Genomic DNA, 18445 nt, shown 5'->3' on the forward strand with positions numbered 1-18445 from the left:
GGAAGGAAAGAGCAAAAAGAAGAAGAAAAAAAAAACGAAGAATGAAAAATGGCAACCACAGAGACAGAAGAGATAACACATCTGCCAAAACTGAAGGACGCTGACTCATTTCCATTGTGGGATTTTGAAATCAAGATTCTGATGTGTGCAAAAGAACTGATAAACGTCTTTGATGGCAGCGACCTGTTATGTGACCAAGGAAGGACCAAGGAAAATATAAGAAATGGAAAATGTGAGATGCAAATTGCCAATACTACATAATGAGAATGATAGAGAAACACGTGAAGACCCACACTGTGACATGCACAACTGCGAAAGAAATGTACGACACCTTGAAGCAAATTTATCAGCGAGACACCTTTCAACAGAAGTGCCTTCTGCTACAAGACTTCTACAACTTCAAGTAGGACAAAACTAAGGATATGATGACGAACATCAGTCATGTGCAGAACATTGCCTTCAAGCTTCATCAACTGAACCATAACGTTGATGAAAACATGATCATGACAAAAATAACGACTCTACCAGAAGACTAGAAACACTTCGGCACCCCTTGGGACTCAACGATGACTGTGGACAGAACCCTTGACAACCTGGTAGCCAGATTGATGTTGGAAGAAGTGAAGTGCAAGATGACGACTAAAGAAGAGGAAAGCATAGCCTTTAAGACAGTAACTAAAACCAAAAGTAAAACCCCTTTCAAGTGTTTCCATTGTAATCAAATAGGTCATGCCCAGATCAGCTGCCCCAACAAAGGTAAGAGAAATTGCTCTATCTGTAAAAGGAATAATCACTCTGAAAAGGACTGTTACTTTAGAAATAAGGACGATGATACGAGAAAACAATTTACAATATGTAAGAAAATGAACCATGCTGAAAAGGACTGTTATTTTAAAGATAGGAATAAAAGAAGCAAGGTCAATTTTCTAGCTGAAGCAGCAGAATCCCATGTGAGTGATGCAAGTAAAAATGAACAAAATGTATCTGGTGGATAGTGGTAGCACATGTCATATGACAAATGTGAAAACTGATTTGATACATACTAAGCAATATACTCAATGTATAAAGGTAGTAAAGAAAAATCAAAGTATGACTGCAAAAGAAATATGCAATTTTAAATTTAAAGAGTGTAGTTTGAAAAATGTTTCATATGTTCCAGAACTCAGCAAAAACCTGCTGTCAGCTCACTGTATTACAGAAAATGATGGAGAAGCGTTGTTTACAAAAGAGAAAGTCCAGATATTCAAGGACAAAAATGTAATCGAAAGAAAAAAAAGGATGAAAATGGATTGTTTATAATTAACTTTAGCACGAGGAATGAAGCTATGATGACGCAGCAAGATATAAGTGTAGAGTGGCATAGAAAGCTAGGTCACATAAGTTATGCGAATCTTAGGAAACTACAAGAGATATGCCAAGGGATACCAGAAAGTGTGAGCAAGTGTAAGAATTTTGATACATGTTCAGTTTGTATGCAGGCCAAACAAGTGAGACTCCCATTTGATACAGAAAGAAGTAGGTCTGGAAAGCCATTAGAGATAATTCATAGTGACGTGTGTGGACCAATTGATCCCACCACTTATGACAATAAGAAATATTTCCTTACGTGTGCAGATGATTATACGCATTTTTGTAAGATATACCTGTTAGAAAATAAGAATGAAGTGTATAACTTTCTGAAGGAATATGTAAATGAAGCTGAGTGTCACTTAAATACAAGAGTGAGATGAATAAGATGTGATAATGGAGGGGAATGTAAGAACAACGCCTTGAGAGAATGGTGTAAGAACAAGGGGATTGTAATGGAATTTACTACACCATATTCGCCACAGCTAAACGGCACTGCCGAAAGGATGAACTGTACCATTGTAGAAAAGGCAAGAGCATTGATTTTTGACTCAGGTTTACGTAAGAGAATGTGGGGTGAAGCTGTACTCACTTCTGCATACCTGCTAAACAGAAGTCCAACAGTGACAGTGAATGGAACGCCAGTGGAGAAATGGTATGGTAAAAGACCAGATCTGACTGGATTTAAGATTTTTGGTTCAGAAGTGTACACCAAAATTCTCAGACCACTGAAAAAGTTGGACAGTCGTAGCAAGAAAGGAATATTCGTTGGATACAACACAAATGGCTACAGAATATGGGATCCAAATACTGATATGACCTATATCTCCAGAGATGTGACATTCACAAGTAAACCTGTGACAACAAATAAACAAAAGGAAATGGAAAGAGTGATGAATCCAGAAGACAAGCCAAATACTCCAGATCAGCAAGATAGTGAAATGCAGCAAGAACCAGAAGCTGACAACAAGGAAGAACAATCAACATATACTGAAGAGAATGAAGAAAATGAAAATGCTGACCACAAGGATAATGGAAGGAAAAACAATGGACAAAACGAATATGGATATGCATTGAGACCAAGAAGATACATTTAAATGCACCCAAAGTACTGAGATTATCACACAGAGAGTCAAAAGGAGTGTATGCTCACCTATACATATGACGAGCGCACGGAGAGCGAAGACAGCGAAAAGTGGAAGAAAATCATTAAAGAGGAAAAGGATTCGCTCTACCAAAACAAAACTTGGATATATGTAAACAGAGAGAAAGCAATGGGCAAGAAAATTCTGACCAGTAAATGGGTTTTCAGATGGAAGACACAAAGCCAGACTGGTTGTGAGAAGATGCCAACAAAAGGAAGGGGAAATAGATTTCAAGGATACTTTTAGCCCAGTTGTTTACATGAATTCTCTTAGAGTACTGTTTGCCATAGCAGCACGTAACAATATGAACATGCAAACCTTTGATGTGAAGACTGCCTTCCTGTATGGAGAACTTGTGGAGGAAAACTACATGGAGATACCAGAAGGATACAAAAACACTGGCAAGATATGTCTCCTGAAAAAATGCATTATATGGCCTAAGACAAGCACCATCTCAATGGAACAAGAAGTTGACAAACTTCCTAAAAGAAGGAGGTCTAAACCAACTAAAATCTGACCAATGCATTTTTACGAATGATGCCAATAGTTTCTTCATGGCCATTCATGTGGATGATGGGATAATCATGGGAGAGGATGAAAGACAAATAGAGGAAATTTTGTTGAAACTGGAAAATCAATTCCAGAAACAAAGACCACAAATCCAAAAGTTTATTTAGGAATACAAATTGAGAGGCAACCAGATGGGATATGTATCTCTCAAACCAACTATGCAAGCCAAATGTTGGAAAAATACAACATGCAAGAAAGTCGAGAAATGAAAACTCACATGGCCATGACCTCACCAACAAATGATGAAGAAGAAAATGACATAAGATTTCCTTACAGAAAAGCTGTAGGAAGCCTGCTATATGTGCCTTCTAAAACCAGACCCGATATGGCATTCGCCATAAATGTGGAAAGTTGAACCTTAGAAAATTCTGACAAAGTAGCTGTTCAGAATGCGAAAAGGACCCTTAGGTGTGTGAAAGGTACATGAGATTTAAGAATAAAATATACCTCATCTGACTCCGAAACTGTGAAACTGGAAGCATTTAGTGATGCTTATTATGCAGGGGATGTAAAGGATAGGAAGAGTGTAACGGGATATGTAATTATGATGTCAGAGGGCCAAATATCATGGTGCTCTAGGAAACAGAGTATTGTTGCATTATCAACCACTGAGGCCGAATATATTGCAGCAGCTGAGTGCTGTAAAGAAATGAAATATCTAAAGACGTTGATAGAGGAGTTAACAGGAAAAAGGGTCGAAGCTGAACTGTGTGTCGACAATCAGAGTGCAATCAAGCTAATAGAATCCGGACAAGTAACGTGTACAAATAAGCACATAGACGTTAGGTATCACTACATAAGTGAAGAATTGAAAGAGAAACTATTCTCAATAAAATATTGTAACACTGAAACTCAGGTGGCAGACATTTTAACAAAACCGCTATCACCAGAGAAATTTACGAAGTTTAGAGATATTATACTTAAGAAGAAATAAGTCTGATTGTGATAAGACAGAAAATTTTAATTACATGTACTAATTTTCTAATCTGAAGACCAAAATTACTAAGTGTTATTCAATTTAACTTTGTAAAACAGCTAATAATGTTGACAACATTTTGAAATTAAGGAGGAATGTTGAGAATCTAGTAATGTAAAAATGTTCATGTTAGTAATAGTGAACTATATTCATTTGATTTTGTTTTGTATTATAATAAAAAGTTCTTCTGATCCAATATGGCTGTTAAGTGATATGTAAGCATGACAAAAAGAAAACCAACAGTATATACAACAAATCTGTTTCAATATTTACACTTATGACAAAATCTGAATATTTCACTATAGAGATGAAGGACATTTCGAGACTGTCATGCACAATAAAAATAATTAGTTGGAGACATGGGTAATTACTTACTTTTCATTATATATTTTTCTAGAGAAACCTGTTTAATTGTAAAGAAGCTGATACATTAAGAAAAGAGTATTCTACTATTTTTTATATACAATTGTGACATGTACTACTTCAAAAGTAATATCTGTAGTAAACAATTTAGAAAAGCAAACTTTCAGTGTAAATGGTTCTGCTGCAGATACATAACTTCCAGGTCTTCCATCTTCTTTACGTAACTAGCATTCCACTGTCTGTAGAATGCTTGAGTTAGAAATCTTTGGAAGAGTGAAATATATCTGATTAAAATGCATATGAAACAACAAGAAATACATTAGCTTTCTATAAAATGGAAATGTGAATTGAGGCTTACGTGGAATGGAGAAACATCTTGTGAAAGGATCTCCAGTAAACCCAGCCTGACAACTACAGATTGGACTGTGGTTGATCACTTCACAACGTGCATTCAGCCCACAAGTTCCTGGGCAGGGGTCCACGCATTTCTGATTCACACACGCTCTGTTCTGGGGACATTCTGAACTCACAACACACTCTGGCCGACAACCCGGTGGAGTGCCTATGTAATTGGGTAGGCATGAGCATACTGCTTGTCCATTCACATTTCGACACTGACTGTTTGGTCCGCAAGGAGATGGTACGCAAGGATCTCCTGGTTGTTGCTGTACAGCTGAAGAAGAGGACGATAGGAAAATTAAGTTCCATAACAATACAATACTTCTCACTTCTATATAAATTCAATAAAACATATTCACTTCAGAAATTTATTAAATAAAGATGGACAGATGAGATATGAGATCTTACGTTGAGGTGGTAAGTTATTGCAGAATTTGAATGGATCTCCAGTGAAGCCTGGGCGACATGTGCAAGATGGTACGTGATTCACAACTTGGCAGTCTGCATTCTGGCCACAAGTTCCTGGACAAGGATCCTGACACTTGTTTCTTATACAGGCACGGTTTGAAGGGCAGTCTGTGTTGAGGACACATTCTGGACGACAGCCCTGATATGGATTCCCCACATAATCTGGGAGACAAGTACATGAGCCAGCTCCATTCTGTTCTCTACAGACTGCATTCGTTCCACATGGGGATGGCATACAAGGAGTTGGTCTTTCTTGTACCACAGGAGCTGAAAAACAAATGTCTTTAAACAGGTGGAAGAGGTGAAGAAATACAGAACGTCTAGCTCAGAAGAGAATCGTACAAGTATATTTCTCTTTAAATCAGAATCTATGGATGGCGGTATAAATAGTATTCTTACTTTGCTGCACTACGCACTGTATGAAGGGGTCTCCAGTGAAACCATTTGGACAGATGCAGTTTGGAGTGTGGCTAACTACACGACACTGTGCATTGGCTCCACATGATCCGGGGCATGGATCACGACATTTGAGATTGATGCATGCCAGGTGACTAGCACATTCACTATTACTGACACATTCTGGACGACAGTTGGGAGGAGTACCAGTGAAGTCAGGAAGGCATGAACATGAGGGGCTATCTCCAGATACTTGGCATACGGCATTTGGTCCACATGGTGGGGGCTGACATGGATTCTGTGGTGCTGCCTGTGGCGGTTGTTCCGCTAAAACAGTATGAACCATGTGTCAGTAATGGTATGTGGTCAAGAGACAATTAATATATTCAGAACAGAAGTGAAAACTGAAAGAAGGAAGTTGTTTGTATCTTACGTATAGGCTGGCATCTGATAAATGGATCCCCTGTGAATCTAGGTGGACAGCTGCAGATTGGATTATGGTTCACGACTTCACAGCGAGCTCCTACACCGCAGGTGCCTGGACAAGGATTCCTACATTTCTGGTTGCTACAGGCCTCATTCTGACTACATTCAGAGCTCACTACACACTCTGGTCTACATGCTGGAGGACTGCCTATGAAGCCAGGAACACACGAGCACACAGCTTGGCCATTAATTTCACGACACTGGCTGTTTGGTCCACAAGGCGTTGGATTACATGGCTGAGTAACCACAGGTGCTATATTAAGAGGAGCAGAGTGACAATATTTAGCAAATATGCAGGACATAATACAATCTGACACTAAAGGATAGGCACCTTAAATTGTCAAGCATATGCAATACATACGTGGAATGGGTCTGCATTCAACAAAGGGATTTCCAGACATTCCCTGAGGGCAGCTGCATATTGGGATGTGATTCACTACATCACATGTGGCTCCTTGACCACAAGTGCCAGGACAAGGATCGGCACATTTGTTTCTGATACAAGCTCTGTTCCGTGGACAGTCGGTACTGAGGACACATTCAGGCCTACACCCAGCATAGGGGTCTCCCTGGTATTCTGGCAAGCAAGTACAGGTTCCATTGTTGCACTGAGCATTGGGTCCACAAGGTGATGGATTGCAGGGGTCTGATGGAGGAGGTGGCTGTGCTGAAAGACGAAATTTTTGTGTGATAATTTAATTGAGCACTCAGAGAAAATGGAAGTCATCAAGTTCTGTGTCATAATAGATATATGATATATTAATGGTTGTGGTTGTAAGTTTCGAATATAACTGAATTACACTTTCTCTATAATGCATTTACTACTAAGTCATGTATAAAGCAATGATTGCTAAAGTTGCCTTACGTGGAGGTGGGCTGGGGAAGCAGTTGCTGAATGGATCTCCAGTGAAGCCCTCAGGGCAAGTACAAATAGGAGTGTGATTTATTACAACACATTGTGCACCAGCACCACATGATCCAGGGCATGGATCCTGACATCTTTCACGTATGCATGCCCTATTGCTCTGGCATTCAGGGTTAATACTGCATTCAGGCCGGCAATTTGGTGGAACACCCATGTAGTTGGCCAAGCAAGAGCAAGAAGGAGCACCTCCTATGTCTCTACATTGAGAGTTTGGTCCACATGGAGATGGCACACATGGGTTTACAGGCTGTGAAGGTGGAGTCTGAGCAACAGCTGTAGTAAACAAAACATAACAATAAGATAGCCAGGCTCAAAAAATCATTACAGTCATATTGCAAAGCCTGTGAATATTCTTCCTTCCAACAATTCAGCAGTATGGTTACATGAATACAAACTAATCCTTTGGTAAAAGGATAAATGTGCTGAAAGTTCTAACTATTGCTCATACATGTAACTACTTCTAGAAAAGGAAATATCTCTATATAAATTTTACATAAAATATATCAAATTTCAGCCTACTTTGAATACTTCAAAACAAAGTTCAAAGCCACACTTTAATGCACAATGACAACGTGGCTACTAACAGGCGTTACTTAGTCTTCTCTAAACAAAAAAAATGGGGCAGATTCTATGTATAACAATACGTTTATATGACAAATTTGTTTTAACAATTAAACTTTTCCAATGACAAAATTTTAATATTGCACTAGAGAAATGAAGGACATTTTGAGACTGTCATGCAGGATAGAAATAATTAGTCTTGGAGACATGAGTAATTATTTACTTTTGCCTATATATTTGTCTAGAGAAATCTGTTTAATTGTAAAGAAGATGATACATTGAGAAAAGAGTACTCTACTATTTTTTATATACAATTGTGACATGTACTACTTCAAAAGTAATATCTGTAGTAAACAATTTAGAAAAGCAAACTTTCAGTGTAAATGGTTCTGCTGCAGTTACATATCTTCCAGTTCTTCCATCTTATTTACGTAAGTAGCATTCCACTGTCTGCAGAATGCTTGAGTTAGAAATCTTTGGAAGAGTGAAATATGTCTGATTAAAATGCATATGAAACAACAAGAAATACTTTAGCTTTCTATAAGACGGAAATATGAATTGAGGCTTACGTGGAATGGAGAAACATCTTGTGAAAGGATCTCCAGTAAACCCAGCCTGACAACTACAGATTGGACTGTGGTTGATCACTTCACAACGTGCATTCAGCCCACAAGTTCCTGGGCAGGGGTCCACGCATTTCTGATTCACACACGCTCTGTTCTGGGGACATTCTGAACTCACAACACACTCTGGCCGACAACCCGGCGGAGTGCCTATGTAATTCGGTAGGCAAGAGCATACTGCTTGTCCATTCACATTTCGACACTGACTGTTTGGTCCGCAAGGAGATGGTACACAAGGATCTCCTGGTTGTTGCTGTACAGCTGAAGAAGAGGACAATAGGAAAATTAAGTTCCATAACAATACAATACTTCACATTTCTATATAAATGCAATATAACATATTCACTTCAGAAATTTATTAAATAAAGATGGACAGATGAGATATGAGATCTTACGTTGAGGTGGTAAGTTATTGCAGAATTTGAATGGATCTCCAGTGAAGCCTGGGCGACATGTGCAAGATGGTACGTGATTCACAACTTGGCAGTCTGCATTCTGGCCACAAGTTCCTGGACAAGGATCCTGACACTTGTTTCTTATACAGGCACGGTTTGAAGGGCAGTCTGTGTTGAGGACACATTCTGGACGACAGCCCTGATATGGATTCCCCACATAATCTGGGAGACAAGTACATGAGCCAGCTCCATTCTGTTCTCTACAGACTGCATTCGTTCCACATGGGGATGGTATACAAGGAGTTGGTCTTTCTTGTACCACAGGAGCTGAAAAACAAATGTCTTTAAACAGGTGGAAGAGGTGAAGAAATACAGAACGTCTAACTCAGAAGAGAATCGTACAAGTATATTTCTCTTTAAATCAGAATCTATGGATGGCGGTATAAATAGTATTCTTACTTTGCTGCACTACGCACTGTATGAAGGGGTCTCCAGTGAAACCATTTGGACAGATGCAGTTTGGAGTGTGGCTAACTACACGACACTGTGCATTGGCTCCACATGATCCGGGGCATGGATCACGACATTTGAGATTGATGCATGCCAGGTGACTAGCACATTCACTATTACTGACACATTCTGGACGACAGTTGGGAGGAGTACCAGTGAAGTCAGGAAGGCAAGAACATGAGGGGCTATCTCCAGATACTTGGCATACGGCATTTGGTCCACATGGTGGGGGCTGACATGGATTCTGTGGTGCTGCCTGTGGCGGTTGTTCCGCTAAAACAGTATGAACCATGTGTCAGTAATGGTATGTGGTCAAGAGACAATTAATATATTCAGAACAGAAGTGAAAACTGAAAGAAGGAAGTTGTTTGTATCTTACGTATAGGCTGGCATCTGATAAATGGATCCCCTGTGAATCTAGGTGGACAGCTGCAGATTGGATTATGGTTCACGACTTCACAGCGAGCTCCTACACCGCAGGTGCCTGGACAAGGATTCCTACATTTCTGGTTGCTACAGGCCTCATTCTGACTACATTCAGAGCTCACTACACACTCTGGTCTACATGCTGGAGGACTGCCTATGAAGCCAGGAACACACGAGCACACAGCTTGGCCATTAATTTCACGACACTGGCTGTTTGGTCCACAAGGCGTTGGATTACATGGCTGAGTAACCACAGGTGCTATATTAAGAGGAGCAGAGTGACAATATTTAGCAAATATGCAGGACATAATACAATCTGACACTAAAGGATAGGCACCTTAAATTGTCAAGCATATGCAATACATACGTGGAATGGGTCTGCATTCAACAAAGGGATTTCCAGACATTCCCTGAGGGCAGCTGCATATTGGGATGTGATTCACTACATCACATGTGGCTCCTTGACCACAAGTGCCAGGACAAGGATCGGCACATTTGTTTCTGATACAAGCTCTGTTCCGTGGACAGTCGGTACTGAGGACACATTCAGGCCTACACCCAGCATAGGGGTCTCCCTGGTATTCTGGCAAGCAAGTACAGGTTCCATTGTTGCACTGAGCGTTGGGTCCACAAGGTGATGGATTGCAGGGGTCTGATGGAGGAGGTGGCTGTGCTGAAAGATGAAATTTTTGTGTGATAATTTAATTGAGCACTCATGAGAAAATGGAAGTCATCAATTTCTGGGTCATAATGGATATATGATATATTAATGGTAATGGTTGTAAGTTTTGAATATAACTGAATTATACTTTCTCTATAATGCATTTACTACTAAGTCATGTATAAAGCAATGATTGCTAAAGTTGCCTTACGTGGAGGTGGGCTGGGGAAGCAGTTGCTGAATGGATCTCCAGTGAAGCCCTCAGGGCAAGTACAAATAGGAGTGTGATTTATTACAACACATTGTGCACCAGCACCACATGATCCAGGGCATGGATCCTGACATCTTTCACGTATGCATGCCCTATTGCTCTGGCATTCAGGGTTAATACTGCATTCAGGCCGGCAATTTGGTGGAACACCCATGTAGTTGGCCAAGCAAGAGCAAGAAGGAGCACCTCCTATGTCTCTACATTGAGAGTTTGGTCCACATGGAGATGGCACACATGGGTTTACAGGCTGTGAAGGTGGAGTCTGAGCAACAGCTGTAGTAAACAAAACATAACAATAAGATAGCCAGGCTCAAAAAATCATCAGAGTCTTATTGCAAAGCCTAAGTAGAAGTAAACACAGAGAAAACTAAGTATATGTTGCTGTCTCGTCATCAAAATGCAGTTAAAATTTTTGACATAAAGGTAGGAAACAGATGTTTTGAAAATGTAGCACAGTTCAGATATTTGGGAACAACGATAACAGATCAAAACCTGATTCAGGAGAAAATTAAGAGGAGATTCAACTTGGGTAATGCTTGCTACCATTCAGTCCAGAACCTTTGATCCTCTAATCTTCTGTCCGAAAAACATAAAAATTAGAATATACGAAATTATAATTTTGTCTGTGTTCTGTATGGGTGTGAAATTTGGGTCTCTTGACATTAAGGGAGTAACAGAGTGAGGGTGTTTGAGAACAGGATGTTGAGGAGAATATTTGGACCGAAGAGAGATGAAGTGACAGGAGGTTGGAGAAAACTGCATAATGAGGAGCTTCATAACTTGTAATCTTCTCCAAGTATAATTAGAATGATCAGGTCAAATAGTATGAGGAGGGTAGGTCATGTAGCATGAATGGGGGAGACGAGGAATACATATAGGATATTGGTGGGTAAGCCAGAAAGAAAGGACCACTGGAAAGACCAAAGCATAGGTGGTGGACAATATTAAAATGTATCTTAGAGAGATAGGATGGGATGGTATGGATTGGATTGATCTGGCTCAGGATAGGGGCCAGTGGAAGGCTCTTATGAACACGGTAATGAACCCTCGGGTTCCACAAAATGCTGCGATTTTCTTGAGCAGCTGCAGAATTGGTGGCTCCTCCAGAAGGGCTCAGGTCCATGAGTAAGTAAGTAATCTCCCTGTACATTGAGGCACTTGTCGTATCACTTCCCAAGCCCCTGAAAACCAGCAGCATAAAATTATTTGGGCTGCTGCTGGAACCAGGCGGTGACTTCCATCTCTACAGCTTCATCGTCGGGAAAATTTTCAGCTGAAAGATGATTTTTAAGAGGGCTGTACAAATGGAAGCCACTTGGAGCAAGGTCGGGGCTACACGGAGGATGCTCAAGGACTTCCCACTTGAAATTTTGCCGTGCCTCATTTGTCTTGTTGGCAGTATGGGGAAGCACGTTGTCATGCAAGAGTAACATGCCTTTGGTGAGGAGTTTTGGTCGCTTCTGTTGAATGGCCTTAATGAAGTTTCTTGAGGATGTTCCCTGTAAAGGGAACTCACTGCCTGGTTCTGACAGCAGCTCAAAGAATTTTATGCTGCTGGTTTTCAGGGGCTTGTGATATGATGGGACAAGTGCCTCAATGTACAGGGAGATTATGAAAGCATTTTTCAAATTAGTACTCTTATTTGTTTAAGTTATATATCCATTTGTAACTTACTTATTGACTTACCTTATCAATACGTTTATACGACAAATTTATTGCAACATTTTAACTTTTCCAATGACAAAATTTGAGTGAATTGATGCTTACGTGGTATGGAGAAACATCTTGTGAAAGGGTCCCCTGTAAACCCAGCCTGACAACTACAGATTGGACTGTGGTTGATCACTTCACAACGTGCATTCAGTCCACATGTTCCTGGACATGGGTCCACGCATTTCTGATTCACACACGCTCTGTTCTGGGGACATTCCGAGCTCACAACACACTCTGGCCTACAACCTGGTGGGATGCCAATATAGGTCGGCAGGCATGAACATACGCCCTGTCCATTTACTGTTTTGCACTGACTGTTTGGTCCACATGGAGATGGACTGCAAGGATCTCCAAGTTCTGCTTCCACAGCTGTGTGAATTTAAATAAAAAATGGGTGAAAGCAAAATCGGATACCATAATATTACATAAATTTGTATCATGTATGAAAGATTATGTGAAATTTATATCCATCAAAGATATATGAGCAGTCCAAAGAAAAGGAATTCACCTTGGGGATTTAAATATGGAAAGACAGAGATTTAAATATGCTCAGAAATGCAAAACTGTCTTACATTGAGTAGGTAGGTTGTTGCAGAATCTGAATGGATCTCCAGTGAAGCCTGGGCGACATGTGCAAGATGGTAAGTGATTCACAACTTGGCAGTCTGCATTCTGGCCACACGTTCCTGGACAAGGATCCTGACACTTGTTTCGTATACACGCACGATTAGAAGAACAGTCTGAATTTAACACACATTCTGGACGACAACCTTCATATGGATTTCCCACATAATCAGGGAGACAGGTACAAGAGCCTGCTCCATTTTGTTCTCTGCAGACTGCATTTGATCCACATGGTGATGGCACACAAGGAGTTGGTCTCTCCTGAGGTAATGCTGGCACTGCAAGGACATACCGAATTTTGAACTGATAACACTGAGTTTGTGATATAAATTGTTAGATTTATAATTACATAATTTTTAAAAAGAATTAAATCTTCCATCCAATGTATATAATAAATAGACAAGCTTTTGTTAAATATGTAAAAGGCATATACTTCACTCTTTCAGTATGTACTGTACTTTGTCATAATCACACATATAACAATAATGGCTGTAATAATTTGAAGTCTCTTGTAATCTCAGTGCTAAATGATCTGGAAATGACGCACAAATCTCAAAGAAGTCAACCATCAAGCCAGAGAGTAAACAAATAAACATAGTAAAAATTAAGTCAAACAAACAGCACTGTGCTATTTCACAAAAATACTCATGACTGTATGTACTATTACTCCTGCTCTTTGTGTCAGAGAATGCTACTGTATTTGGTACGGTTCTCAGTCTGTCTTCCTATTTATTATAATCTGAGAAATGGAGGAACTATCAGCTGTGAATAATGCAATATTTATGTAACATTCTCTTTTACTTTGACTAGTTCTCATTATTCTAAAGCTTCATAAACAGTCAGTTCTCTACATCTCACAGAGGTGATGTAAAAGTATAGATACTCTATTTTTATATACTCTGTATATGAAAATGGGAGCATACTTACTTGGGAACAAAAAGTTCATAAGCAAAATGTATGCAAATGCAATAAACCAGAATACTTTAACTGGGCTCTTAACATTCTACAGAACAGTGAAACAAGTGTAATATGATAATAACACGGCATTTGGTATGTTAGAGCAGTGATTCCTTGTCATGAATCTGTGAGATCATAAAAGATTAATTAGCCATGTTATATTTTAGCGTCCTGTTGCACTGATTTAAGTCCATGATTTATTTCAACCATCTTCCAGTGCACACATTCATCTATCTCCTCCTCTCTCTCGCACTACATGTTTCGGCACAAAAGTGCCAACTTCAGGTGCTTATTTGATTTACGCTAAACTAGTTCATTGCATGCCTTGTCGTCTTCATATTAAAATAACTAAAATATATATGATAAATATATATTTTAACTAACTAAACTAAACTAAACTAACTATTTTAACTAAAATACCTAAAATATATATGATAAATATATATTTTAGTTATTTTAATATGAAGACGACAAGGCATGCAATGAACTAGTTTAGCGTAAATCAAATAAGCACCTGAAGTTGGCACTTTTGTGCCGAAACATGTAGTGCGAGAGAGAGGAGGAGATAGATGAGTGTGTGCACTGGAAGATGGTTGAAATAAATCATGGACTTAAATCAGTGCAACAGGACGCTAAAATATAACATGGCTAATTAATCTTTTATGATCTCACAGATTCATGACAAGGAATCACTGCTCTAACATACCAAATGCCGTGTTATTATCATATTACACTTGTTTCACTGTTCTGTAGAATGTTAAGAGCCCAGTTAAAGTATTCTGGTTTATTGCATTTGCATACATTTTGCTTATGAACTTTTTGTTCCCAAGTAAGTANACATAGCTCCTCAACCACTATGCTACCGCGTGACCTTAGGTAAAATAGGCTATGTAATCAGTCAATTTGAAGAACTCAAAATATTTAACTAGCATTATGGAAAGATCTCTCATGTTGAACTTACGTGTAAAACAAATTTAATTAATGACTTGTAACATAATTGTGAAAATTCATTTGTGTCTTTTGTATTCGGTCAGCATTGCTGAAAACCAAAGTGGCGAATCAACGTTATATAAAGATTGTTCATATTGAATCTGATAAAGGTTTCTATTACACAATAAATGTTAATATAAATCATTATGTAAGGTAGTCTTTGTGGGGGATCAATATGACTGAAATTTTTAAATGTCCACCAAACTTTTGTGAAAGTCTCCAATGTCGAATTTTAAAAAAGTCTATCTAACAATTTAGGCTCTGATATTAGGTCAGAGACGGACAATCCTAAGTTCCACACCCCTTTTTTATTCATAAAGAGCGCCCACTACGTTAGAGATCTTAAAGTGAGTAATTTTGTTACTTGATACACAATGGCATATTGACTATATCAAAACTGAAGTAAATACAGTGGTACTGCCATGTAACAAGTACGGCTTATAACAAAAGCTCCATAATGAGAAAAATGAACACCACCAATATATTAATGTTACATGTATGGAAATATCTATTACAAAACTAGGGTTTTTTTCTCTACAGGTTAAAATTTTCTCCTAACTCTTTGCACATACTACAATTTCAGATTTGCTTCCCAAGGTATTTATAGGTGGGGGTTCATAAAGATACCATCAAACCACACACTGTTGCTCTCCTTCCTTTGGGACAGAACAGACCGCATTCAGAAATCTGAGAACTGTATGTCTGAAGAGAGATTCTGTCACCCCGCAGCGAAAGGGCTTAGCACACAGGCCGTTTTAATATACAATAAAAAAAAACATCGACAATTGCGAGTACAACTAATCATGGAAGCATTAGAAAATTGTCAACACCTCAGTTTGGATGATAATAATGATGTCCAGAGTGGTGAATTAATCCTCATTACTTTCACTTCTATATGACAACCATTTCAAGCATCTTCAGAAATGTTAACATTGTGTAAAAACCATGGCATGTAGGTAGACAGCACAAAATCCATTCTATTTCATTATCTTAAAAACCACAAGGCTAATGCGAAAAAGTTTTGGGCAATAAATATGAGTTTCATTTTTATCTACAAGTACATTATTTGATTACAACATTTTTTGTTCTGATAAATACTTGGAGACTTCGCGTGGTTTCAGCGTGAGATGCGCCCAGAAAAACATCTTAGTAGTGTATTTTATCGTGCTGAGATCTTAATCGATGATGAAATACATTCACATATTTTGCTCAAACTCTCAAATATAGAATTTCATGAAAACTCGTTCAGCACTTCTCTATTTGTTGTATGCAGATATAAGGATCTACAGACAGACGTGGCCAAGCTAATATGGATATTTTCGGAAGATTTTGTTGCAAATAAGCCAAGAAGAATAAATACTGCAGTTCCTGTTTTGTTCTATTCTCGATTTTGCAGCTATACATGAATACATGTAATCATAGGTTGGGGCTGAAGACACATTTCAACCAGTTTTGGATATTACGTGTACTTATTATAACGAGAAATTTTAGAAATTCTATAAATGCTAGTTATGTGGAAATTATATTCTACAAAATATTTGTGTAAAGGTGCATATTGATACTGTTGGTCCAGTTTTGGGGTGCATATTACTGATGTTGGCAACATTTTTTTTAATCAGTTGTTTAATTACTTTTTTGAGGAGGAAATGACTATGTATGAATTATTTATCTCAAGTGTCTGGTGTTGGCACTATAAAGGGTGGGGGGAATATAATTTTGACAAACAGTGCCAATGAGAATGAGATAGTTCTGTGGATTTATCAATTCAGGATACAAGGAATTTATGTTAGCAATAGGTTGTATTTCTTCATTGCCTGAAGTTGGGTGATTATGTAAATGGACCATTTACTTGCAGTATGGAAGAATCTCAGGGAAACTATTTGGAAATTGAAATTGATAACCTTCATGGCTAAAACTTATTGTACTGTGCACTGACATAATTTACTAAAAACTGAAGCCTAGATAAGAAAATACGTTTAAGGGTAATCATATCCTCAACCTTTGTCAAGCTTGCCATTTCATTTTTGGTACATACGAAATATGCTACAGGCAAAGAAGATTCCATTTAGAGATAAAATACCAAAGAATTACGTGATATATCAACATAACAAACGCGTTATAAAAACGAGAACATATCCGTGATATCTTACTGTACCGATTTTCACAAAATATTAGCGTCCAGAATACACAAACACCCTTTCACGGGCACATACACACACACAGGATTGTTCATGTACACTCATCCATCATCCAAAACTGAAATTTCAAACAAATAAAATTAAACTATAATATAAATGATGTATTTATGCATGAGGTTCAAAATAATTTCTATCTATAACAAGGAAGATGAGAGGTTCAAAGGGAAAGGAAATTAAGAGGTACAGAAAGGGCAAAAACATGTCATATATATAGAATGAATAATATACTTATCAAAAGAATAACTTAGCAAACAGATTCCCTCATCCCCTTCCCACCCATATAGATGCAGTGCTTTCAATATGTCCAGTTCATTACTGGGTGAAACATTAAGAAATAAGCCTTACATAGAACAGGCAAACACTGTGTAAAGGGATCTCCAGAGAAACCTGTCTAACACACACTCATGTAGGCATGTGGCTCACCATACGGCATCCATACATATGAAATATGATACAGGCAAAGAAGATTTCATTTACAGATAAAATACCAAAGAATTATGTGATATATCAATATAACAAACACGTTACAAGAACGAGTACATTACCGTGATATTCTACTGTACAGATTTACACAATATATTAGCGTCCAGAATACACAAACACCCTTTCACGGGCACATACACACACACAGGATTTTTCATGTACACTCATCCATCATNATGAAATTTCAAACAATTAAAAACTAAAACTATAATATAAATGATGTATTTATGCATGAGGTTCAAAATAATTTCTATCTATAACAAGGAAGATGAGAGGTTCGATGAGAAAGGAAATTAAGAGGTACAGAAAGGGCAAAAACGTGTCATATATACAGAATGAATAATATACTTATCAAAAAAATAACTTAGCAAACAGATTCCCTCATCCCCTTCCCACCCATATAGATGCAGTGCTTTCAATATGTCCAGTTCATTAACTGGGTGAAACATTAAGAAATAAGCCTTACATAGAACAGCCAAACACTGTGTAAAGGGATCTCCAGAGAAGCCTGTCACACACACGCATGTAGGTGTGTGGCTCACCACTCGGCATTCAGAATTGACTCCACACAACCCTGGGCATGGGTCTTTACACCTGCGATCAACACATGCCAAATGACTCGCACATTCACTATTGCTCACACATTCTGGGCGGCATTGGGGAGGAGAGCCCATGAAATCAGGAAGACAAGAGCACGAAGGATTTTCTCCAGACACGTCGCATACAGCATTGGGCCCACACGGTGATGGCACACATGGATTCTGAGGAGACGCCAGCACAGGAGTCTCAGCTAGACACAACAAGAACCACACTGTCAAAATACATTCACTAAGAAAAGTGAGTGGATAAAACACAGGACAATGAAACAAATTAACAAGACTCACGCATAGACAGACATCTAATGAAAGGGTCCCCTGTGAAACGAGGCGGACAGCTACAGATCGGGTTGTGGTTCACT

The 18445-nt window shown here is 38.7% G+C and overlaps 1 protein-coding gene across 2 annotated transcripts in view; it reads right to left on the reverse strand.

The window, feature by feature from the left end:
• LOC111870586 overlaps positions 1 to 18395 on the reverse strand; it is a 107189-nt gene extending 88794 nt beyond the window's left edge. The window contains exons 1-16 of one of the 2 annotated variants that reach the window (XM_033753905.1): positions 18372 to 18395; positions 17954 to 18277; positions 12808 to 13137; positions 12290 to 12604; positions 10463 to 10795; positions 9958 to 10263; positions 9544 to 9849; positions 9114 to 9437; positions 8655 to 8981; positions 8206 to 8520; positions 7016 to 7348; positions 6512 to 6817; positions 6098 to 6403; positions 5668 to 5991; positions 5209 to 5535; positions 4760 to 5074 (exon numbers count right to left, since the gene is read on the reverse strand). In XM_033753905.1, coding sequence (XP_033609796.1) covers positions 4760 to 5074; positions 5209 to 5535; positions 5668 to 5991; positions 6098 to 6403; positions 6512 to 6817; positions 7016 to 7348; positions 8206 to 8520; positions 8655 to 8981; positions 9114 to 9437; positions 9544 to 9849; positions 9958 to 10263; positions 10463 to 10795; positions 12290 to 12604; positions 12808 to 13137; positions 17954 to 18277; positions 18372 to 18375 — 4795 coding nt within the window. In that variant the 5' untranslated portion in view covers positions 18376 to 18395. Of the gene's footprint in view, positions 1 to 4759; positions 5075 to 5208; positions 5536 to 5667; positions 5992 to 6097; positions 6404 to 6511; positions 6818 to 7015; positions 7349 to 8205; positions 8521 to 8654; positions 8982 to 9113; positions 9438 to 9543; positions 9850 to 9957; positions 10264 to 10462; positions 10945 to 12289; positions 12605 to 12807; positions 13138 to 17953; positions 18278 to 18371 lie in introns of those variants that run through there. The other variant, XM_033753906.1, reaches the window with a different exon arrangement.
• Positions 18396 to 18445: the final 50 nt, after the last annotated feature.

This window comes from Cryptotermes secundus, unplaced genomic scaffold (genome assembly GCF_002891405.2).
Source record: "Cryptotermes secundus unplaced genomic scaffold, Csec_1.0 scaffold248, whole genome shotgun sequence".
Taxonomy (NCBI): domain Eukaryota; kingdom Metazoa; phylum Arthropoda; class Insecta; order Blattodea; family Kalotermitidae; genus Cryptotermes; species Cryptotermes secundus.